This window comes from Nomia melanderi, chromosome 9, assembly GCF_051020985.1.
Source record: "Nomia melanderi isolate GNS246 chromosome 9, iyNomMela1, whole genome shotgun sequence".
In the NCBI taxonomy this organism is placed as follows: Eukaryota; Metazoa; Arthropoda; class Insecta; order Hymenoptera; family Halictidae; genus Nomia; species Nomia melanderi.
The window spans coordinates 6,903,866-6,928,558 of record NC_135007.1 but is presented as its reverse complement, the minus strand read 5'-3'; the positions used below and the strand labels follow the sequence as shown (position 1 = coordinate 6,928,558).

The following is a 24,693-nucleotide window of genomic DNA, read 5'->3' as shown; positions in this document are numbered from 1 at the left end:
TCTTAGAATGTCTTAGAACAGATTGAATAGTATTGATCGCTTAATGATAAGTATATTGCAGGTCTTTACAGAAACTGAGAATATATTTATAGATTTAATTTATATACTTATTTATCATGTACATTATATTAGATAAGAAAATTTATATTTAACAATCAGAAAATGGCTTTAGCTGTTTCTCGATCAGAAATTTTCTTATATCACAAAAAAGATAAAAATAACAGGAGAAATGTTATAAACACATGTAATTAGCAGTTTGATGGCAAGGTATAATGATATAATATAACAATTATTGGTATATAGAGTATATATTTATTACAATCAATTTCCGTTAAGTAGTTTCTTGTACGATAATGAGATCATTTCGAATTCACGTTGAGTTGGGTAATTATCGTTTGTCACGAAAGGAATACAGAAAGGATAATTTTATACATCGACGCTTCAGTGACCTTAACATTCTTATCTGGACTTCATGCTTCATTAAATTTTCACGTGTTATTAATGAATAATCAATTACGAATGTTTCAGTAGAATCAGTCCGCGAGTTAAATTTAGCCTCCTTCGAATAAGTTATTCTAATCTAACCCGAGTTTCAATTGATTCCACCTCGCTTTCTATGATTTCACATTACTTACTCGAAGTTTCTCGAATTTTCCTCGAATGTTCAGCTCTGGAAATTTTTCTAAATTTAATACACTCGTCGTTTTCGAAGTGTATGATACATTCTAATCAGCTTGAAATTCTACATTTGTTGCATTCTGGAGCTGGTTATGTTTATTTGCCTTTGTGCATCAGACTGTATGAAAGTTTTCCAAAAAAATTATCATAATAACGAGGGAAACGATTAACACGGTAGACATGATAAAAACGGCGAATCAAATTGTGGTTCCACTGTGCGTATTTTAAGGTTGCCTCGTAACAAGTTCATAGAGGCGATTCCTTACGTGAACTTTAACACGGCCTTTTCGTTGCTTCATCATGCTGGCACCCACATATTGTCGACTGTAGATGGTCTGACTGATAATTTCTTCAAAGGGCCATGAACTTGACGTGGTACGTGTAAGTATAGACGTATGCGTAGGTTTCTTCCACTACGAGCATTCAAATCTTATCCGGTTAATGATACTTCTTAGGAAGTGAATGGGAACTTCAGGCCGGTATTCTACGGGGTGTGTCGAAGGAAACGTTGCAAATAAATTATTGATCATTCGAAATAGCACAATAAAGTTTCGTTTTATTCAATACTCTACGTTGGAAAGGATTAAATTTGAATCTTAACTGACTAACAATACACATATTCTATTTCATACGTACCAATAACGAAATAAAACGAAAGTACCAATGTAGAAGAAACAATAAAGATTGCAAAGATAACGCATTAGCTAATAAGCGACCATAAAACCGTATCCATTCCTCTTAACAAGCTTAGGATCAGAACGTAACCGTGACCACTGAAAGGGAGTACTCTATTTATTAAGTAATCCATCTTTCCACAGTGAAAAGTATAGCAAATGAATATCTTAATAGTATACAGCTATTTAAGAAAGTACTTAAACGTTAATTGCCACTTACATTATACAAATTTAGACACTTTTTGATCCACAATATCTCACTGCAAACATTCTCCTAGCACTCACAATTATCGGCAGAACATGCACTAAAAATTAATTTGTGTCAAACAGGATGCAAATTATTTTTTTATCACCGCGAGAAATAAACTAATTTTCAACGGGTCGTTAGTTACAATTTAATTCGTGTTGAGCAGCGAACGTGTTAAGAAGGCTGAAGGCTGCGAAAGAGGTGAGCGAGAGCCTGCGGGGGGACTCAGGTCACGCGCGATTCAACAGGCGCCGATGCTTATCACGTGACTTTTCTTTTCACCCCAGGAAATAAGGCCCCGAACAAGGCGAGGCGGTTCTGCCCCCAGCCTCGGAGCACGGTAATCATCCGCCTAATAATGCTATGGCCGAAGGCGCGCGCGCGTGTCACTCTTATAAGGAGTAAACCGGTGCCTACGCGCTCGTTCTCGTCTTTTCTACCGGATCCTTTGTACCCTATTTCACCGCGTGTTCGACGGAGAAAGAGGTAGACAGAGGGGCAGGAGTGGTGAATCCTGTCCGCCTCCACGTGCCGCGAGCTCTTCTATGTTCGGCTGGTCTCGTGCGCGCGCTCGTGTAATTAAATGGTTCGAAGAAAATTTTTTGGCGGATAATAAGATTGTATAATGAGAGTTTGAATGGAATTGATAGTTTCGGATTAATAGAGCGGCGATAGAGAAGTTTGATAGGTAGATTAGTATAGAGATGTGAATGTGGGATTGTAGCGCAATGTGAAATTGGAGATGACGGGAAGTAATGGATGTTTATTTTCTTTGTATAAGTAAATCGATGATTTGTTTCTTTCAAAACCCAATACTTTTGTTAGAAATGTTTACTGTTTTTGAGTAATAGGAAGAGTTTTCAGTATAACTTCGGTCGTTAGTTATTTTTGCTTCGTTCTATCTTTAAAGGTTCCGTTTTTCTTTGAAGAATATGTCGAGGTCAGGTTCGATTTTCTATTGAAATTTTGGAAGAGATTTTTTATACAATTTAGGTACATACAATCAGTCTTTTACTTAATCTTCTACAATCTCCCACGTAATCTTCATTATCATTTATGACCATTTTCCATTTGAAATGACTCATTTGCAGTGACTCACGACTAAATTCTTGGAGTCAGAGCACGTTCGTACTTTCAATCAAACTTAACGTCGCAACGCAATATAACGTCGCGTATTCCTCTAAATTCAGAGATACGAATTGACTAAACCACCAGTTTCGAAATTCTAAGTATTCGGATTCCGCAGTTGGTCCATCGGAACAGCTTCCGTCGTGTATAGTATAGTAAAACCTCTGCAATCGATAAAACTTCTCGTTGTAAATATTCATTATTTTCTGATAAAATCAATAATTTGTTTGCAACTAATATAAAGAGAAATATTACATAAAGTAAGGGAGAGAACTGCTTCGTGTGTTGATACAGTACGCAAAATTGAATATTGAATTTAATATTTAAAATTTTACGGTTTTATAGTGTTATTAATGTTAAATCTTAAATTTTATAATCTTCCATTTGTTGAAACGAATGGCAACTGAGAGTCGCCTCTCTAGTGCAAAGGGTTAAGTGTGCAATGACCTTAAGGCTGCGTCGCGATCCGGCCGCGGGCACAAGCTGCACAGGAGATGGCCTCGTGTCTCAAGGACACTGCTTAATGCATCAAGGTTCTCGGCCTGTACGAATGTGTATCTGTTGTGTATCGCGGTGAACGGTGCCAGACACGCAAACACGTACGAGAGATCCGCCTGGCTCGTTCCGTTCCGGCGGGTTCCTTTTCGAGTCGAACGGCAGCCGTTTCTTAACCCTTTACGGGCCGGCGTTGTACCATCGGACCAAGGGGAAAATGATGTTTATTGGGAGAGGGGGTGATCACGGTGCATTCACACGACGCTAGAGACCCGAGGAAAATTTCATTAGCTCCGCGCATTTCCCTTTGCCTCGAGCCGACCAATTCAACGCGCCATGCGGACCAGAATTATTATTAATCGTATGCGGTTTTTATGCGTTGGTCTTGTGCCAATGTGTGTACATAGTAGAATGGAGCATCAACATTGAGAATATTTAATGATACGTGTAAAGAGGTAACTGGTTTTTGAAGAATACAGTGTTGCCTCTATATAGACGCACGACTGGTACCTGCTGCGCACCCATTCAGAGCAGTGGATACGATTCTGAGATCGTTCATTGGGTTTTGCGTCGATTTCGCATTTTTCTTTGTTTCTTTCGTATTCCTGTGGCTTTATCTCATTATTAGTTTGTTCAAAAATTCTACTTTCAGCGAGTTACAGTTCAAATTAAGATTTAAATTTTATAGGATAATTTTCCAAAAGTGTGAACAATTTTTGTTTCGTTGAACGTTTATATACCGTCATATTTAAATCGACCCTTATTTTTAATTGAAAAATACAAAATTTGTCTCATTGATGATATATTCTCTATATTTTGAAACTTAATTAAGGGACAACGATGCAATTTATGCAATCTGTTCATTAGCGATTTTCCTTTCTCGTGTCTCTATTCGAAACATAGTTCAATCGCCGGGGTACTCCATGAATAGCTTTTATCACTCTAAACTGCACTCGGATTGAAATTAAATTATGTCTTAAATTACTCGATACAGTGTTCAAGTGGTTATTGCAATGAACAATAAACCGGGTCGATTAACTTGCAGTTCACAGTGAATGCGAGTATCATTACAATAAGAAGAAAACGGGATGAAAAAGTTCGGTCGAATGTCTGGTTACGAAATTTTGTTTTTTTAAGTTCATGTGGGTATGTTGGGCGTGTGTGTGTGTGTGTTTTGTCGACAAAAGTGTCGGGGTAATTTGATCAAATTCCGTACAGAAAAGAAGCATTAAGGAACTGATTGCCAATGATTGCCTGAAATTACCGGTCGCGTAACTTCGAATTATCAGCCGAGAGAGAAGGAGAAGGAGAGAGAAAGATGTCAGGAGCTATTGGCAGGTTTAATAACGGTGAAAGAAACGACACCGTCTATCGGAGCCCCAGCATGAATCATCGCTTACGAGTTACGGTGGGATCCGTTTCCTCAACTGGGACGGACGGATTATGCTTCCAGGGGAATTACAACATGGTTTAAATGCCGCAATGCCGGGTGACCGTGCCGAGAAAAGTCAAATGTTGTGCAATCGCTGAAACACTGTTTGGTCACTTTGTAAGCATTTTTCCCATGGAGTTCAGAAAACCCCGAGACACCGGTTATCTTTTTTAACCTGTTGCGAAACCATGCTTTCATTCGTCTCTCACACATGGTGTCTAGTTCATTCAAATTCGTGTACGTACTTTTTAACATATGACAGTGAGAAGCTTGTCACTAATTTCGTAGAATATATTTGTTATTTTTATTACAAGTTTGATATCGTTAAATGAAGTACTAAATCTGTAGGAAAAATTGATAGTATATACTCTGAATGAATTAAGTAGTGAATGTGTAATTGAGAGATGAATGAAGTGTTTAGAAACTTTAGTCGATTTATTTTGTGAGTTTTCCAGATTATTTTCTGTCAAAGTCAATTTTGTTTGGTAGTATATTAACGTGAAAAGTGTCTTTGAAATTGTATTTTAAATATTGACGATAATACATGCATACCTTTGAAGATAAAAAATAGAAAAATTTCTCTGGGCTCTCTCGATACCGTCTACTCCGTGGAGTAGAACGATTTTCTAATGCTTCTTTCATGCGTCGCCGTAAAAGAGTTACGGTATAGAAGAACGAGCATGCAATGTAAAAATATACCCGATATAAATCATGACTTCCGAGGTTTCACAGCGGCGCTCATCCGTTTCATCCAGACGAGGCTTGAATGCAGAATCACTGACCATTTATTGTCGATATTCTTTTCTATGCGGACGCATGAATGAGGCATGTTGCAATTTATTATTGACCTCAAACTCGTGTGCAGTAAAGTATATTGAACTTCATATAATTTTCCCAAGAAAGATCATTAAATACTTTCTTTCCTTTTTGAACATACACGTTTTCCGTCAAATTTTCGGAAACGTCAATTATATATAAGGTTTTTGTATAATTTAGGCTATTTGAAAGTATTTTATTAGATATAATTTTAATCTTATTACGTTCCATTAAAATTCATATAATACTGTATTTTCGAAATGTATCATTATCCTCTAATGAGTAAATGAAGAATGATTAAAGTCTGCTGATAAGTATAGTCCGAAGGATGCAATTATGCAATAAGTTGTACGACATGTATATATATTGGTAAAATACGAGTTAAGCGATTACTTCTTTAATTGGATCAATTATACGCAATTTATTCAAGAATGATCTGAAGATGCTCGTTGGATTATGCAACACGTTCTGATGGGATGCTAATTCTGAATTATCTGTTCCATCAGGAATGCGTTTGCGTTGCGAACATAGTGCACCGTTTCGTTTCAGTCTACAACGTTGCTTATGTTTGACGTCGGCTCGGTTTTAAACGATTGCATTGTTTGAAGATAAAAACAGAAAATGATTCGCATACATTTTGTGCCACGTGATAAGCTATCAGTATATATGTACATTTAAGAACAGCTCTTTTACAGTTATTACTATTTATGCTCAGTGTAAACTTGAAAATTGATATTCACACAGTAATAATAGTCGAAGATAAAAAATTTACTTAAAAACGGGATTAATTTTCTCATCAGTCATTGTGATCGTTATGAAATTTCCAGTGTTTAAAAATACAAATCTCTGAATCAAAAAATTCGAAGAACCATTTAACTATTCAAGACTTCCAAGAATTTCAACTTCAAGCTTCCCACGCACTCTGAAATTAACTCGAACATTCCTGATTTACTTCAAGATTTATACTCAAGAACTTTTGCTACATTGAAAGTGAATTTTTCGCGAAACTTGATTTCGTCGAGCCTCTTTTTAAATAATCCAACTTCGAAATTTTCCACTGAACGATACTACACTTTCCTTAAATTATTCTATAAAATAAAATTTTAATTCAGTAATTTTAATTATTGAACACATTTATTTATTTATTTTAATAAAAAATGGGCCAGGTTAACACAGGTTAACTAACACTAATCAATGGGTTAAACTAACATTAATCCGCGTTTCAAAAGTAATTGTTTCATATTCAACTGTTTAAAAACGCAGAAACTAGAATTACGATAGAAAAAGATTTTTTCTAATTAATACCATAAATGGTACCCCTCGAATATTTTACATATCTTTTCGTAATCGTATACATTCTACGCGTGCACTCTCAAATTCCTTACGAATGCATAAAAATACCGTCCACTGATAAGGGTTATATTAGCCCTCCGCAATGGTTTCGAGTGTGAGCTGGTCCGTGAGTCACCGTGTCCGGTTCAGAAAAGTCCACGGCTCCATTCGCGGCGTGTTGCCGTAGAGGCAGACAAGAGATCAGGAAATCCTTGCTTCGGCGGGGTAGGCTAAGCAACTACTCTCATTTCCAGGCGCGCGTGACGGGTTAGACGGTATCCGTCTCTCCTCCCAGCGCAGGCACCCCGTTTTCTTTTTCCAGCGATCTGACACTGAACTCGATCGTTGATCTCATTCAGGGTCGAGTGTTCCTCAAGTTCTTTGAGTTACGCTCCGCGGCTGTTTTTGCCCATCGTTTCTCCCGGCGGTCTAGCGGCTGTCTCGCGAGTGCGTTACTTCAGATCGAACACCTATTTATATCCCCGTTAATTGTACGTTCGAGCGATCGCGTTTGAATATTAAAAACCTGACAACTGAACTGTGAAAATTGTCGAGACGTGTGAACTGTCAGTGGGATGCGATGAAACAAAAACTGTGATACTGGTGCGGTTGGTCTGGTTGAAAATAGAATTTTGTAGCTGTGTTTTTCTTGTTTATGCAAAGTTAATCCATGCGAACAAATTTCGAAACGTTTTAGCCGTTTAAATGGTACGTTGGAGAACAGTATGTTTCTTTTTGTTATGTTTTCATTTTCGTTCGATCGATTTTATAGATTGTTCGAAGAGCAACAAGTAGACTGTGAAAGTGTTATGAGCAACATATAATAAAGTAAAAGCTCTGATAATGTTTGCCCCAGTAATGAAGGCTGTAAGTTACAGTCTACTTCTAACTTCCGTTTTTGTAGCTGCATTCATAAAAATGCGAATCCATGGAAATCTACTGGTTAATATTGAATTTCTCGTGGAATCAATGATCGAGTTTCTCGAATTTCCTTGGGAATAAAGGGGAATTACGAGATTCGTTATTTGTAGATCGCGCGATACGGAGTGAATGTTAAGTGATAATGGAACAATAAACTCTGTTTACGAGTAACTGACGTTGATTCAGTTATTCGATGTATAATTCACGGAGGCTCTAAACCGACCAATTAACATCTCACGTTGAAAGTCGGAGGAAATGTCATCAAAACGGAAGTTGCACATCAGTTGCCTACGATCAACCTTGTCGACCTACTGCATTCTTAATCCTTATAGGACTAACAATAAGCCAGTGGTTCTCAAACGTTCTGTTTCATCAATTCTTATTTGACAATTATTTTCTACAACATAATTATAATTCTTATTTGATTTATTTATATCATCTTCAAATATTCCAAATTAAATTGTCCAACAGTAATTGGAAATAAAAGAAGATAAGGAATGAATAATTCAAGTAGCCTTGTTGTTTGCTTGCATCCACAGCTGTGAAAGCGTTCGACACTGAGAAGATTGATGTAAAACAAATTTCGAGCGTACCGAGAGTATTACTTAAATGATTGAGAAAGTGTATAACAGTTATATTTAGCTTTGTAATTACACGTCATACCGCAGACCTTTTTTCCACTAGTAATTTATCTATCCTCGACAGTCGACGTGGAATAGTTCTGCAGCAGTTCCCCTAATGAATAGTCGACGCATCTATTATAGGGTAATTACCAAGTGGTAATGCAATAATAGTTTAATCACAGCCCTTCAGTGTTTGCCAGAACTAGGGTTTCACCTCAGTGAAAGTTACTCGACCTTTTCTCCATCGTATTCACCGCGCGAAGTGCAATTGAACAATTATTTCATGTATTTTTTCCGGTTTCGGGATTAAACTCTATAATGATCGAAAACGCGGACCACTACTTTCTCACGTGATTGCCGATTTTTCATGCATTTATCTCGAATAGGAGTTTTTGAAAACCAATGAAAGCGTTAATACGTTTATATTTCATACGATTAATTCCGTGGCAACTATAAAATATTATTACTGAACGCAATGAATATTATTAATATTATATATATATATATAAGTAAATAAATAAATCATTTTGTGCGCCAAATACTTCGTTTCCCTGTATAATCTTACTCGATCAATGCAATCAATATTTAATTAAAGTTATTCCGACGGAAAAAAAAGGTATCGCCAGATCGTGCGTTAGAGAAAGCGATCCACGGTCTTTGCGTGGATAATATTTCCCGTGATTATCTAAAAGCGACCCGTTCTAGCATCTTTTTTTTGCAGTCGATCGGTTCTCTATGTTTCCCCTGCGGTTGGTCGCCACTCGTCACGAGAATTATTACAAGAGGCACTTTGACACAAAAGCCCCGTTTTCTCTTACTTTCCTGCTTCATCGCTTGACTAGTCGTGCCACGCATCGCGATGCTGAAACATCAGCGGAAACGATCAGCACGCACCACGTCCGCGTGCGTCGCTGGTGATTCTTCTTCAAAGAACGGACGACGCTGAAGGGACTCGTTCAACGCTCACCGGTATCTTTGCTGTGTGCATAGAAATGTGATTATTAATTTCTTTCCAGCTGTTAAGAACCTTAATAGCTCCCGCAGAATGTATTTTAAAGACACGCCGATTTAATTTATAAAGTTGAGTTATTTTATCGTGGAAACTATTACATAACAGTTGATTAAATTTTATTTGAAGGACACGTACCAGATATCAATTATATTCTGAATGTTTTCAAATAAACATTATGTTTCTTATATAGTTTATATAGTAGAATTCTTTATTAAAGGATACACAATTTTGTCGTTGGCAACAATCTTGTAGTTTTACTAGTTTCTCAAATATTTGATATAATAAATGTCTATTTCACAACTTTGAATGCACAACAAGCGTCGACAAGAAGTATTTACCTACATATCACAAAAAAGTAAATTTTTAAAACAATTGCTATTTAAATAATGAACCTTCATACGCCTGCACCAAAATTTAGAAACAAATTACAAAATTTTAAAAATCTTTCATCTGGGAGTAATTGTGCAAGTAAAAGTTGACTTTAATAACGCTCCCGATACATGAAAATTGCTTTCCATTTCCGAGTCACCGGAGCTTATTAAATCAGTCTATCAATTCCCCCAGCGTCATCGAATTACGAGTTCCCCAGTATTGTACGCAATTTCCTTTCGCGATTCGCACCGATAAGGATCGTCAGCACACAAAAACCAGAGCAGCGCGCGTCGAAAGCCGCGCGAACCGCGGAAGCGGTTTATTCGCCTCGCGGGAGAAACGGACGGATATTAGGTCCTAATAACCTGATTCTCGTCACTTTATTCTCGTCGCGCGTACACGCTCGGACACGTATTTTTCAGCGTTCCCCAAACGGCGCGTGTTTCGAGCCATACCAATCGTTCGTGCAGTGAAAAGTTCAGTAAATGGTATCCCAAAACAAACGAAACAAAAGATACAAACAGATTATCTTTATTAGTCTTTAAAATAATCTCCATCTGCCACGGCACTCTTTTGACAACGTGTACGAAGCTTCTGGAAACTGTTAGCAAAGACACTTTAGGAATAGATCGCAGAACAGCTGCCGCACTGATTGACTCACATGTTTGCAAACTTTTTACTTTTTATGGAAATCGAGTCGATTATGGATGATCCTTCTCGATCATCCACTGTATTACCCTAATCTAACATTTGTGGACTTGTTTATTTTGGTGGACTGAAAAAGGTTATCAATGGACATGTTTCGTGGATGTGCCGGATTATTGATAGGGATGGGGATGATATGGGGATTAGTGCCGTGGATAGTGATAATTTTAACACTAGAACTACCAGACGGGTGAAAATGTCCCATTCCTGATTTCTTCTTTTTGCAATCATTAAAAAGGTAACAGATGTTTCTCTGAGAAATTATTAAAGAAATTGATTACGCAATATGCAAACTGAATTTTAAATCAATTAAAATTTCAATAGATGCACTCTTGGAGTTTCTATTGGGGAATTTCAAAAAGTCAATGTAACTGCTCGGTAGTTTTAGTGTTAAAAGCCAATGAAGATAATTTATTTGTATCTTTTGCTTTTGTTTTCTGTTATCATTCATTGAACTTACCAGAGATACCGTCTATTCCGCGTCGTCGCCATGGTCCGTACCGAGCGGAACGTGAACTGCCGCCGCGCTTTTCTAGCGCGTGGTGATTAATTGGTCGCAGATGTTCCTCCTTTGACTCCGTTTTCGACTTCTCTCTTTCGTGGAAGCGAAAACTGATGAAATGCTCGGTGTTCCGGCCGTTTCCAGATCGTCGGATAAGCGACTCCATAGAAAACACTTTATTTCATGCAGTAATTATGTGCCAGCCGCAGCGTGCTTTACGTAGTCCCGCGTTGCGTCACGAATTCCGTTGCACCGGGGACTTCGCGTTTATCGGAACTCCGTTTGCCCGGATTAATTTTATCACTGTCCTGATTTACCGAGCGACTGTAATTATCTAAACCCCCGTGGCGTGTTTTCAATAGAAATCACGGACATCTCGCTAACTGTTCATTATTCGATGTTATTGCTTTGTTTCATGAGTTGGTTGATCGTGAATTGGTTCTTTGAAATTGGAATCTAGAATGATAGAGTGTTCTTTGTTATTTGTTAATAAGTAGTGAGCATGGGAAATGATTAACAAATTATTTCCTCGGAAAATGGTTGTTCAGAGTGTATTTGTTTCTAACAAGATTCAGCGTTCAGTATTTGTGAATAAGTAGGTAATTGTAGAATAGAGAATTGGGTCAATTACTAACATTCATAATTTCTTATCTGTTAATAAGTACAAATAAATATTCTTATTAGGTTTGGTTTTTAACCAACAGTATTTTCAGTCGATTAGTGAATTCCTTGGAAAGCAAATATTGTTAATGACATTGATACAAAATGCAAACTATCGGCGCGTTTCGGTATTCTAACCGCGAACAAATCATAAAATCAATCCATGCGCGACGAGCAAGTTTGGAGAAAGGGACAGAGAAGGTGGAACGTGATTGCACTTTCGAATGCAATAAATTACACAGATTATCGGAGCAGTTTCGCGTGTCGTTACTGTCGCGGAGCCGTGGCGGCACGTGAGAGAGTCCACGAGGAAGTGAAACAAGCGAAAACAACGAAGCACGTTTTACACGCGACAACACCTGACATGCAGTTTGCGTTTCGTGATCGTGTACGGGATTCGTTTCGGTGCCCGAGATGTGTCATTTCCACTCAAAAAACGTTTCTCCGACGTTTGCGCGATTTCTACGTGAGATTCTCTTCTTTTACAGGAAGGTGTAAAATACTTAACGTTTATGATCTAAACAATTTGCAGGAAATGACTTCTTCATCCGAGAATCGTGATTTTACACTGTATATCCTGAAAATTCAGTGGACTGTCACTATTTTTGAAAATGTAGCTACGAATTAAATTAAAACCATAAGGCTCTGAATATAAGAACTTCCGTTAAATAGAAATATCGTATAAGACCCTTCGCTTAAGACTCTATTGAGTCAAGAATAAAAAAGAAAAATAACTGACAAATCATAGATGATCTTACTATCGTTTTTCTATTTTTGTTAACAGTGTGGCAACGGCGTCGGTTCCGCGGAGGGCGTCATCGGCAGCGTTAGTGGCGGAAACGGCGGCAGCGGCGGTGGCATGGATTGCATGCCCCTGCGGCCGGGCCCCTTTCACTATTTGATAAGCGAGCAGGCCAAGTCTTTGGTGGCCCTGCAGGAGCTGCAGAATGAGGTCGGAGCTCTACTCGAATTCCGGGACCTCGTCATGGAGACGTTCCCAAACCTCCGGCACAAGATGGCCGCGACGGCGTCCGCGGGAGCGTCCGTGATATCGTCCACCTGCGCGCAGAACTCGCACATCCCTTTGCCACTCTCCAGCCCGTCGTCGCGAAGGATCAACGAATGGGAGCCGGGGAAGGTTAGAAGACGGATACCGAGGGAAGGCGGCGAGTCCTCGTCATCTTCCTTGCCTAGAAGCCGTAGTAATTCCCACAGCGGCGGTACCAAGAACAACTGCAGTGCCACGGTCCAGGATTCCGGCTTCAGCACGGAGACGTCGTCGAAGGACAGCGCGTCGACGGCGATAGCGCCTAGACCGAACAGTCCTCGTCCGGCCATCCTGGACGAGGCGGAGGACGAGCTATGGAATCTCTTAGACGTGATCCATCGGAAAGGGATCAGGCTTAGAGAGGAAGTGGAATGTCTTCAGGGTCGGTTGGAGAGCGTAGCGCCGGAAGATTTAGCCTCGACGGATATCCTGGACGCCGTGAAGGATATCGCGTTCTTGGGTGGCGATAGAACGGCTGGAATAGACGCCGAGGATGGCAAAGAGGACAATTCTCAAGTGATAGCGCTTAGAAGAGAAAAGGAACAGCTGCTGGATAAGGTAGCTGAGTTAGAGGCCGAGACGATATCGAGTCGCGCGAGGGCGCAGGAGCTGCAGTCGGAGTTAGCCGCGCTGTCCGCGCTGAAGAGTGGTCTGGAGGATAGGCTGAGGGCAGGACTGAACGATTCATCCTCAGACATCCTCACGCCCGGTGCACAACGGCTTCAACCGATCGCTCCCGTGGTGTCTTCGCCGAAGAGCAACAACGTCAGTAACATTAAGAGCAAGTCTTCTGCGTTCGCCTCGGTGGCGACGTCCGCGAAGGCACACAAGAGCCGCTTCAGGACGAGGACTATCGAGAAAAACGTGTTGCTGGATGTCAACGCTCACAACGACGAGCTGCGAGACATCGATGTCGAGGCGAACGTGAAGGAGAGAAGAGCGAGGCTGGGCGCTTTGGATTCTGTCCTCGTGTCGCCTACCAGGGTTGCGCACGTCAAAGACGTCGATTCGAAGAAGATCGCTGCCATTCTACGCGAACACTCTCCGCTTGAGCTGCAGCGGCATTTAATCACTACTACCGTCCATAATCAGGTATGTTTATTTACATTGCAACTTACTTGGACTGATAGATGATTCGAGTATGGTCAGTGTTCCTCTTAATCGCGTCCTGTATCTTTTAATCATGAGACTTATTTAATATTTTATAATCGAAGATGAAGCTTGGATGAAATAATTGAACTAAAGAGGATTCGGTGTAGAAAATAGGAATTGATTCCTTGGTTTTGAAACCTAGAGAAACTCCCTTAAACCTTGTTACGAATAACATGAAGGATGTATAATCTATGTCCATTAAAATGAAATCAGGCTATGTATGCGTCGATAAATTGCAGGTCCTACAAAAAAGGTTATACGAAGTACAGAAGAGCACGGAAACCCTATCCGGGCGGCTAGATAAGGCGCGCGAGGAGAACGACGACTTACGTTTTCAGGTAACTAACCCATTAACGTATTCAGTAATACAAAAGATGGTAAGAAAAGTATATATTCAAATTTCAAAAGAATTATCGCAATAACCCAAATATTTCTACAATCGTGTTCTTTCACATTCCAGCTAGAAGAAAGAAATATCGAGTTAGAGGGTACGCGGGCACGGGTCCGCGTGTTAGAGCGGCTTCAACAACGTCCTCCAACTGAGATCGATCCGGACGTGGATGCGGATCAGCCTAGATGCGAGCAGGCCGGTCTGGAGCCTGGCAGCAGCACGGAGTCGGCTCGCGACCACCATCAAGCAGTGGAAGTAAAGCCGTCACCCCGTCGGCGTCCTAGTCGTATACCTTTGCCCGGTTTGACGTCGAAGGCAACAGCACCCAGGCCGCCTAGCCACGGGAGGAACGACAGCAAAGAGTCGTTGAAGTCGCTGACGAGACCTCCGCGCGATTCTAGTCGTGACAGCCACGGTGGCAAGTCCCTATCGAAAGCGCGCGACTCGAGCCGGGACTCGCTGGGCAACAAAAGCTTGACGAAGAATAGTAGCAACGGGAGCGGCGGCGGCAGCGGCGGTGGCGGTAGCAATGGGAACGTGAACGTGAACGTGAACGGAAACGGGAACGGGAACGGAAACAGCAAGGAGACGAACAGGGAGTCCCTGAACAGGTCCCTGCCGCGTAACAATTCCAGCCGAGACTCCTTAAACAAATCCTCCTCGCTGTCCCGCGCCCGTGACTCGCTGGAGTCAAACAACCTCGGCACGTCCTCATCCCCGGGGACGACTCCTCCTCGACGACCGCCCGCTCCTGCACGCCGTTCCTACAGCCTGGCCCGCGCGTCAACGTCCATTGAGTCCGAGAACGGCAAGGTACGACCTGTAAAGCAATTCTTTTGGACCAGCTGGCTGAAGTCGTCGTTGTCCAATGGCCCGGTCTAGTAGAGCGCCCACGTCGTATCCTCTTCTCCAGGACGGCCGAATAGTCGCTGTTAGGGATATCTCTGCTGCTTCTGTAACCGCGCCTCTTCCCACCAACGTTCGAAACTCCCGTCTTTTGTCACACGACATCCCGGATCCCGTGGTCTTCTTCTTCGACCGTCTCGACACGCTGATTCGTGCTCACCGATTGTCCCGTTTGTACGCGGGACAGTGTTAAAAAGAGACGCACGTGCAACGTGCTGGCCGAATCGCGAGAAATGGAACGCTCGAATTTTTTTGGTAGAATCGAATGTACAACGTTATCGTTTACGTTGGCCTTGAAACGTTTCAACGATCAAAGTCTTCTTACGCGATAAAGAGAAGATCAATTTAAACTTCGTTTATGGTCACGATCGTTAGAGCCTTAAAACAAGGGTCCAACCGTATAAAAGATTTCTTAATCGCAGATGAATGAAGAATCTTTAAAATCATTTCTACGTCAGTTGTAATACAATGCAATTGTACCAATTAACGAAAAACATAGATGACCTTCAAACGACCTTGAAAATGACGTCATTAGACGAAATATTTTTCTGCTTGCTCCCTCGAACATTGCAACCTTCCTATTTCTTATATTTTCAACCCTATCAGAGTCAATCGAGCGTTCCAATTTTCATGATTCACTCCGCACAAAGAAAAGAACATCACCACTATCGGTGATCACAGCGAATTCGGACACGTCTACGTCGCCGATATAGCTGCCGCTAGTCCCACCCTCGTCTTCATCCACCATGCCCATCATGCAACCGATCGATCACGACTGATTTTGGTTCGAAACGACCCTACATTCTCAACGATTGTTCCTTTTGATCCATTCCTCCGTCTTTCTTTCGTCGTTTTCAGTCGTGATGATGTCCTGTCCCGTGGCGCCATTCTCGCGGCCACACACTACGCATATCTACACACGAACACACACATACGAATACACACAAAACACACAAGAAATGGAACCGATGCGATCCTCACCTTACGGCGTCGATCATTTCTGAAACGTTTTGTTCATACTCTGACGTACACAGAGACGCTCGACCGACACTTGCCTTAAAAACGACGAACCGCCCGACGGTCCACTACCAAAATGTCTGATCTGGAGCGCAGGCGAGCGTGCGTTCGAGCCCGTCCCCGGCGGTCCAATAAAGAAAATGGCCCCTACTCGCGTGCCGCCGGTTTTTCTCGTAAGTTATGCTTCTTTTATTATCATTTGCTTCGATGCTTCTTCCTGGATGTGGTGAGCTATGAGCCTGTTTTGTCTTTGTTTTGTTTTATCTTATTTTATTTTATTTTTTTTTACTTAATTATTATCATCATTATTATTCTCCTGGTCGCAATCCTTCTATCGTCTTTGAGTAGCAGTTACATGTTAGTAGTTAGTTACCCTTTCACGTAAGAGTTTGGCATGCGCACGCACCCCGTAGTCAGCTTCCCACTGAGATCCACCTTAATTATTGGGACTGAGTTTAATTGCAATCTCCTACTCTCTTCATATAATTCGCGGAACATTTTGCGGCGTTTCTATTGGGCGGTTTTTAACCCCGGACACGCGCATAGATTTTTATAATATTGTTTCTATTGGAAGCGGACGTTTCGCGGGGAAGCCGAGGCGAAATTGTACCAGTTGTGTTTGGGATACTTCCCAGATTCGGACAAGAGGATTTCACATATATTTAAATAGAGAAAAGAGATTATATTTGAAACATTACCACGCTGTCTGATGAATCTTTCTGTTTCTCATTCTTTGTAGCGGTAATCGTAACTCAGAATTTTATTTTTTCTATTTATACTGTAGTGGCATTCTATATATTTACAATAGGTGCATGTGGATTGGTGTACGGAGCTTCGTCGAATCTTGTGAATCCGAAATTTCATTGATTTATTAATTCTAATTTACTATAAATATACTATGGGACGGATAATCCATTAAACTATAAAACTTATAGAACGGGTTCACGCAAATCAACTAATTTACAAATATTCGTTTAAAATGAATAATTGACTGCAGCAAGAAAAATTTGTCCGACATTAAAGAAGCAAGGAAACATTTTATTGATTACTATTCAAATGTAAAATTACTTCTGCCTTGTCACAGGGTTCGACAGGTCGTTTCACCAGAAATCGAACATGGGTGGATGATTTTCCCCGACTGTCCTCACGCCATTCCCCTTTTATTGTTGTACGACAGCGTCCACCAGCAATTTACGAATTCAGAAAATCGAATAGATATCAATTTATTTAACACGCACGCCCACCAACACGAACCGTTACCGTAAATGTTCACACTGTACCTTAGCAGTGCTCTCCTTGTCCCGAGTGCCCACATTAATCTTCTTTTCGGTTTGTTTGCTCTTTTCATTTGCTCAAATTTGTTCTTATTTGCTAGCGTATGCTTGTATGCGGAGATAGTCTCGAGAGCCATTACGTCGACTCGGGAGTCGCACTTATAATGATTGATGCAGAGGAAAATGAATCGACCACACGCTTACCTGCTTGGCATTGCGGTTCATTGTCCATCTCACGTGTCCAGTGTTGCGTGTCACTCTGCGAATCAAGTACCGATTACTCGCAACGCCGAAATTTCACGCGTTCGTTTAACTCGATCGTTCATTTAGACATTTTTCAGTGTCGATCGAACGTTACTATTTTTTTTATTAATCTTCCGGAACTGTCTCCATTTTTTTTTTGCTTTTTTCGGTCGATGACATATCGAATTTGATATTGAGAAAAATATAAAGGAATGGCGATGGAAATTACATTGAATTAGATATTTGTTCGAAGGACACGTTTATTCCATTGTTAATTGACTTTTATGCAACGTTTCTATTTTCATAAGATATTTAACAAAAATCAAAATAAGAGGAAAATTTTCTCGTAGTCAAGGTGAAGTATAAATACTGTCAATTTTTATCCGGGTACACGTTTCTTTGTATTAGACAGACCCGCAAGTGTTCAAATGCATGAAGATCCATTCATAAATCGAATCTGTTCAAACACCCAATACATTTCTCATGTTCAAGGTCATGTGCCGAAGAACCCAAGTACAATAGAAACTTCTATCGCCATTGTAAACACGTGAAGTCGCAATCATAATCATTCCATAAATTACCAGCACAGTAGGTAGTCATTAGTAAATACTATATACCTACCTACAGTAGCACAAGAAAGTCTTTGCACGTCCATTTTCCGATAACTTGATGCAAAAAGAGAATGATACATTTATATAATCCAGATTCTCTAATACATTATTATTACAAAAAAAAGAGAGCTCTATAATAATATATTCCAAAATCCGGATTATATTAATGTGTCATTTCTTGCTCGCAAAGTTGTCCAAAAGAAAAGTGGAAAGTTCAAACACTTTTTCTGAGCCGAGGTAGATCAAAGACCGTGTACGAGCACTGATTATTGTGGGGTATGGTTTGTGTACTTTGCCTCAGAAAGACTGCCGCGTGAACCGCAATATCACCGTGTACCAAACTGCGCGCAAAAGTCTTCAAACAGAAAAAAAGAATGCCACGAGAAAATCCTCGAGCCCAGTAATCAGAGCTGCTGACCCGATGAACTCTAACGAAATCCGGTGTTTTTCAGACGTGCACCGAGCCACCGAGTTCCTGGTGCTCAACGAACGGTAGCTTCCGGCACAGCGACTCATCCTTGTACCCGGACTCGCTGAACCAAGAAACGTCGTCGATGACCGGGTCCACCAGAGTTGAGTTCATAATCGGCTCACCTACCAGGCGTTTCCGTCAGAGCTCCGTCTGGCCTCATCGTTACTTCGACAGCATCGACTCCACCGCGATGCTGCCCGAGAGCTTACTGACCGACGAATTCTCCCTGAACCACGGCGAGGCGCTCGCCGAATGCGATTCCCTCGACTGTCAACCTTTGATATTCAAAGCGCTCGACGGCTGATACCTGACGTTTCTTTCCCTCGCGGATTCGATAAAATGAAACTAAATAATCGACACTGGGGGATGGAAATAAAATCGAGTTGCAGGCGTTCAGTTCGCGAGATCTTTGGATACGAAATTGGGGTTGTTTGCTCTCCTGGTTGATACTGTTCGTTACAATCATCACTAGACTGCGGATCTTGAGTTCAGTTTTATAAATTGTGAGTGGAAGTTTCATGATTATGTAATGGGGACGTCAATTCGAACATGTTGATTTTAGGGACGTTTGGCATACGTTTTAAGGATTGGAAAGTAGTTGATACATATTTTTTTACTGATTTCTATGTTTGTGTTTGCGAACATAGCATCCGAAGTTAGGACATCGTAGAATGTCCGAAGAAGTGATGGAGATGGAATAAAATGTTCAATACAGAAATTGTTCGTTTTTGTATGACGGTTGAAGCATTGAACATTTTTGTCACATGAATGAAGTGAACATAGATATCAGTGTAGTAATATGGATTGAGTATTTTTCGATATTCTATAGGTGTGTCAAGTTTCGTTAAAAACTGGGATTCCAAGTTATACTGATTTAAAGTGTGTATTTCATTGTGTATTGAAAACTCGCACAAAGTACGAATACGTAGAATCTGCAGTCTAATCATTGCATAGGGAACATGGCTGTCAATATTATTCAAACTTTCTGTATTGAAAATCTGAGTTCGAATTCTGTATGGAAAGTTAGACTTTAACGAGTTACCTTTACACGTGGGTTATTTGTTAAAGTAAGGTACAACCGACAAGGAAACATTTCTCTGGGAAAATATGACTAAGACGTATAAAAATTATTTTTCAATTTTTGTTACGAACTGTATGACAGCAAAAGCAAATTAAACCTTCTAATTCATCTTTGCTGAAATTTTTCCTGCGTTATATGTTTTTCATTTGTACACTCTGTAGGAAAAATCATGTCATATTTCAAACATTTGCCGCTTAATATTAAGCATCGTATGGCCTATCGAACAGAATCGCTAGATCACTACGTACTCAATCAGTGTAGGGATACTAGACATCATTCATATTTTAAGAAAGAGACGTCAGGGACATAGAGTTGCAAATATTTTCTTTAGAAGATGATGTAGTCCTTTATTTTATCATTTCTTGTTGGAAATGGAACAAGAAATGTTTGCTATAGGCAAGGTGAAGGCATTGATATTTTGAGAAATATGAAGGATGAATGATAACAGAGTACCAACATTCTTTTATACGCGCAAAGAGAAATGAATAAGCGAAAGAAACGTACGTGTGCGTTATTTTTACAATAGCCTATCGTGTCATCTCATGCACCCGATTTTTCGACTTCGTTTTGCATTTTGATTGCATTTGTGTCATCATACACTTATTCTACGCAACTTATCAATCAGACTGTACTTTATATCTCGCGCACTGTGGAATTTTGTATCATAATACTGTCTATTCAACAAACGGACAGGTTCGATTTAATCATGATTAAGTTGCGCCGGAAAGGGATGTGTTTTTGTATGCGTATGTCGAAATCTATACATGGTTCACCGTTGTGTGTTCACTTGCATTGTCGAACAAGGAATATGTCGAACGAAGGAGTTGCACGAAATCTTCTTACTTTGTAAAATGTTTGACAAAATTTTATGAATGTTTGACGAATCTGTATCTTGTCGAAAATCAATGTACTGTTGACAATTATGCATTTGATTGTTTTTCAACGTTTCTTATGTGACAAATTAACAATTAAGCTTCTGTTTAGCTTAATTATTGTTATAAAACAGATGAGGTATGTATTGAGTATGAAGTTTGGTTAAAAAACAATATTGATTTTGTATATGTTTGCCATGTGTGAACCCTCGGTTATATATACACAGATATATATACATAACTTATTATTCATGTTGAATACCCCTACAGTATCAAGAAAATTTATTGAATAATATTTCATTATTATCCAGAGTTGAGTGTGATTTACATGAAATTTTACTTTTATTTATCGTTAATGAAATTATTAATGGTAATGAGAAAATGCTCCCCCTTTTAAGTATTTAATTTTTTATTTATAAAAATCATTTATAAAGTGTTCGCTCAACTCTGACACAGTGAGTACAAAATTTCTAGTATTTTTTCAGAAGTATCATTTGTATTATACTTTTATAGATTGTATCCACGCAATGATCATGCTTACTTATACAATAGACTTCGTGTATAGTTTTGTTCATAAAACTTTCGATTTCGATTATTATACTTCATGCCCAATCGACTAATGAGGTTTTTGATGTTTTTACTTCGGTGAATTTTAGACTTGTATCTCTGTATTGTAAGACTGTAACTATATGCTGATACAAGAAAATAATTTTATTAATCTTTTCGTGTAACGATCAATTTAAACAATTTTCTTTGTTCATATTATTGAATTTTTTACATTTTTTAAAATTATAAGCCACTTAAGCTACTTTTTCATATTAAACGAAATACAATACTCTTTTTTCTATCTCTTGTAACGAATATTATGTTTATATTGCATGTTTGGTCTTGAGAGAAGCGTCGGCAATTGACATTTCTTCTTTTTTCTGCTCATAAGAAAAAAAGATCACCAAACTTCGCAAGTATTAATTTTTTTTCACGAGGATCATAAATTTATTATCCTCGTGTCTGATTTAAAAATCGAATATGTATTACAGTTTCTCTAATTTTGAAATTATTGTTGTACTATAAGTTCACGTATCATGGTATTTGTTACATGAAAAATTGTCTACATTTTAGTTAAAGCTTTTTTAAAAAATTCACCACGAAAAGGTTAGTAGCAATCAGCGTCGTTATCTATTATATCATGACCATTGTTTAGCACATTCCATGCTGCGAATCCGAAGAATTACAATCTCATATTCCATGTAGCATTTGTACCTTTCGTTTAAACTTGCGTTTTAATTAATATAATTTATTTATTGTGTGCGTGTGAAGTGCAGGGACTACTATCGAACGTTCATAGCGAAGAACATTTACCAGCTATTCTTCGACGTGTTAACATTATTGAGATTTTGTCTACGAATACCGAACGAGACACGAGTGCCACGCGAAAGCGGACAGAGGGTTGTTCGATCACGTGATTAGAATTTCTAGAAGCTTTTTCAGAAACACACATATCACGCGTGGTGGCTTGAAAGCGTATCTATCTTCGACAATATACTTACAAAAATTTGTAATCTATCGAATCTTTCCTTAATCGGATCAATAATAGGGAATATCTAAATTTTCGAAACGATACATGTATGCACATTATAAATTGGACTATTCGAAGCTTCGAAGGATATTGAAATGAAGTTCATTGTACTGTACGATCGTCTAGGGTTCATGGATTATTTAAAATGAAAGTATACATCTAGATATCTCTGCAGTGTTTAGGTATATGAAGATATTTTTAAAAACCAAGTTATACATTGTTATATTTGTCCCTTTTAAATTAACAATTATCGTCTTAACAATATTTCTGTACGTCAGCTACAGAGATATCTAGACACTGTGTATCTTTTCAAACTTTACGTCTTGCGTATTTATAATAAACTGTTTGCAGTAACAGTTTTCTAATTAAATTTCATATAATTGATTTGTATATAATATGTGTATAAATAGTACTTTATACATTGTAATATAAAGAATGAACCAAAAATTTTACAGATACTTTACGAAGATCATAGATATTTCGAATTCGTCGAAATCGTATTAAGATTTCTCCGAGTCTCTCGAAGCTTCGAAAATCCCCTAATATTCGAATCTAAAAGTATACACATGCTCAATGAACAAAAAGAAGAAACCAAGAATACGCGTTTCTGTACGAAAGAACAATGAAGAAACCGACGAGAAGCGAGCATGGTTTTTATTGTAAACGTATTCATTAGCGCGAGCAGGTTGCGGGGTCACCGGATTCCATTAGTCGAATCGTAAAGTGTACGGTAAATCGACGAAAACTACTACGTACCACACAGTTCCTTGCTTCAACCAATTTCGTTATTTATAAAAAGAAAGATGGAGAGAGAAAGAAAGAGAGAAAGAGAGAAAGAGAGAATGGGGATTGAGAGGATGGGAGAGAGAGAAAGATGGCGATGATCGTGAAACCATCGAGCGTACGTTTAATCACAGAGCTAAACTTGTGATCCTAGTATAAATAAATAAATAAATAAATAAATAAATAACCGCGCGAACTATGTGATTAACTTAGCTGAACTAATAGGACTGACGGACTTTACTTATTACTTTTAGCGTCTTAAATATTTTTTAACGCGACCACGAAACCAAAATCGACACTGTTCGACTCGCGGATGGTATATTCATTTTCTGTTCTTTATTTTCCTTCTCTCTTACCGTTGGGGGATCGTGTGTGAAATAAAGAGAGAGAGAGAGAGAGAGAGAGAAAGAGAGAGAGAGAGAGAGAGAGAGAGAGAGAGAGAGAGAGAGAGAGAGAGAGAGAGAGAGAGAGAAAGAGAGAGAGAGAGAGAGACAGAGAAAGAGAGAGAGAGAGAGAGAGAGAGAGAGAGAGAGAGAGAGAGAGAGAAGAGAGAGAGAGAGAGAGAGACAGAGAAAGAGAGAGAGAGAGAGAGAGAGAGAGAGAGAGAGAGAGAGAGAGAGAGAGAGAGAGAGAGAGAGAGAGAGAGAGAGAGAAAGAAAAGCGTGGAAATGCTCAGAATTAAATAACTACATAATTAATTGTTTGTACGCGCGGCCGGCGGATACTTCCGCGTGCTTGCCGGCTCGGAATGGCTATTATTTTTATATATTAATTAAACGACTGTGAGAACGAGAACGATAGAGGGGTGTTGAGCGAACCGCGCACCGCCGACGTTTAGCAGCTTCCTTTTTCTCGATGATAGTTGTTTTATCGTCGTTGTATTATAACTTGATCCTAGCTTAACTCGTTAATGGACCCGCGTCCAACTCTAGCTCGGGGTTCGTCGACTATCGTTTTATTATCGAGACACATCGGTATCATTTGTATCTGTATATACGTACGGCAATCGTGAATTATTTAAAGTTAGTCTAATGTACAGAACATCTGTGTAACGATAAATGCGATAATGTGATTCGTTTAATAAATACGATATTACGTAGCGAGAGGGATTTCTCTATTCAGTTCTCCTTCTTTTTAGCAGTAAAAGGCAAAATCTATTAATCTGAAAACGATAGTATTCCTAATTCTTATAAAAATCTCAGTTCTGCTTTATGTGTTCGTCTCGATTTGTTAATTTATTCAATCGCAATGTTCTATTATTGGAAAGTCGTGTTTTAAATATTCTAGTATCACAAGCAACACTGTCAGTGTCGATCGACTTCTTAGGTCTGAAATTATTTGATTTCCATTCGACCTAACTATGTTCAGATTATAAGTAACTATAAACAGTGATTTGATTAATTGCATCTTATTCATTTAATACGGAGATAATTATAGAGGCTGAGTAACCAGGTACGTAATTGTTTCCTCTGTTTAACTGATTTCGAGCCCAGATCTTCCTACACTTTACATTAACACACTCAATTACAGCGAAGATTCTAATAAATATTTTATGCAAGTAGAGCATGACACTTAAATTTAAGCAGTTGATTATCAACGGTATATAGCGTACTACTTTCTCCATATCTAATTGATGAATAATAAACTCCATAACCCTCTATAATCCTCAT

The 24,693-nt window shown here is 39.3% G+C and overlaps 1 protein-coding gene and 1 long non-coding RNA gene across 2 annotated transcripts in view; one reads left to right on the top strand and one right to left on the bottom strand.

The window, feature by feature from the left end:
- The window catches only part of jvl (javelin-like), a 92,352-nt gene extending 68,230 nt beyond the window's left edge, over nucleotides 1-24,122 (top strand). The window contains exons 2-6 of the mRNA XM_076371170.1: nucleotides 12,382-13,737; nucleotides 14,037-14,135; nucleotides 14,258-15,001; nucleotides 16,129-16,284; nucleotides 18,692-24,122. Of these exons, the coding sequence (XP_076227285.1) occupies nucleotides 12,382-13,737; nucleotides 14,037-14,135; nucleotides 14,258-15,001; nucleotides 16,129-16,284; nucleotides 18,692-19,015 (2,679 nt within the window). The 3' untranslated portion in view covers nucleotides 19,016-24,122. The remainder of the gene's footprint in view (nucleotides 1-12,381; nucleotides 13,738-14,036; nucleotides 14,136-14,257; nucleotides 15,002-16,128; nucleotides 16,285-18,691) is intronic.
- On the bottom strand, nucleotides 1,014-1,645 carry LOC116427837 (uncharacterized). The gene is made up of 3 exons (XR_004235166.1): nucleotides 1,573-1,645; nucleotides 1,315-1,451; nucleotides 1,014-1,162 (listed from the first exon to the last, which is right to left on the bottom strand). It is a non-coding gene; the product is annotated as an uncharacterized LOC116427837 (long non-coding RNA).
- Nucleotides 24,123-24,693: the final 571 nt, after the last annotated feature.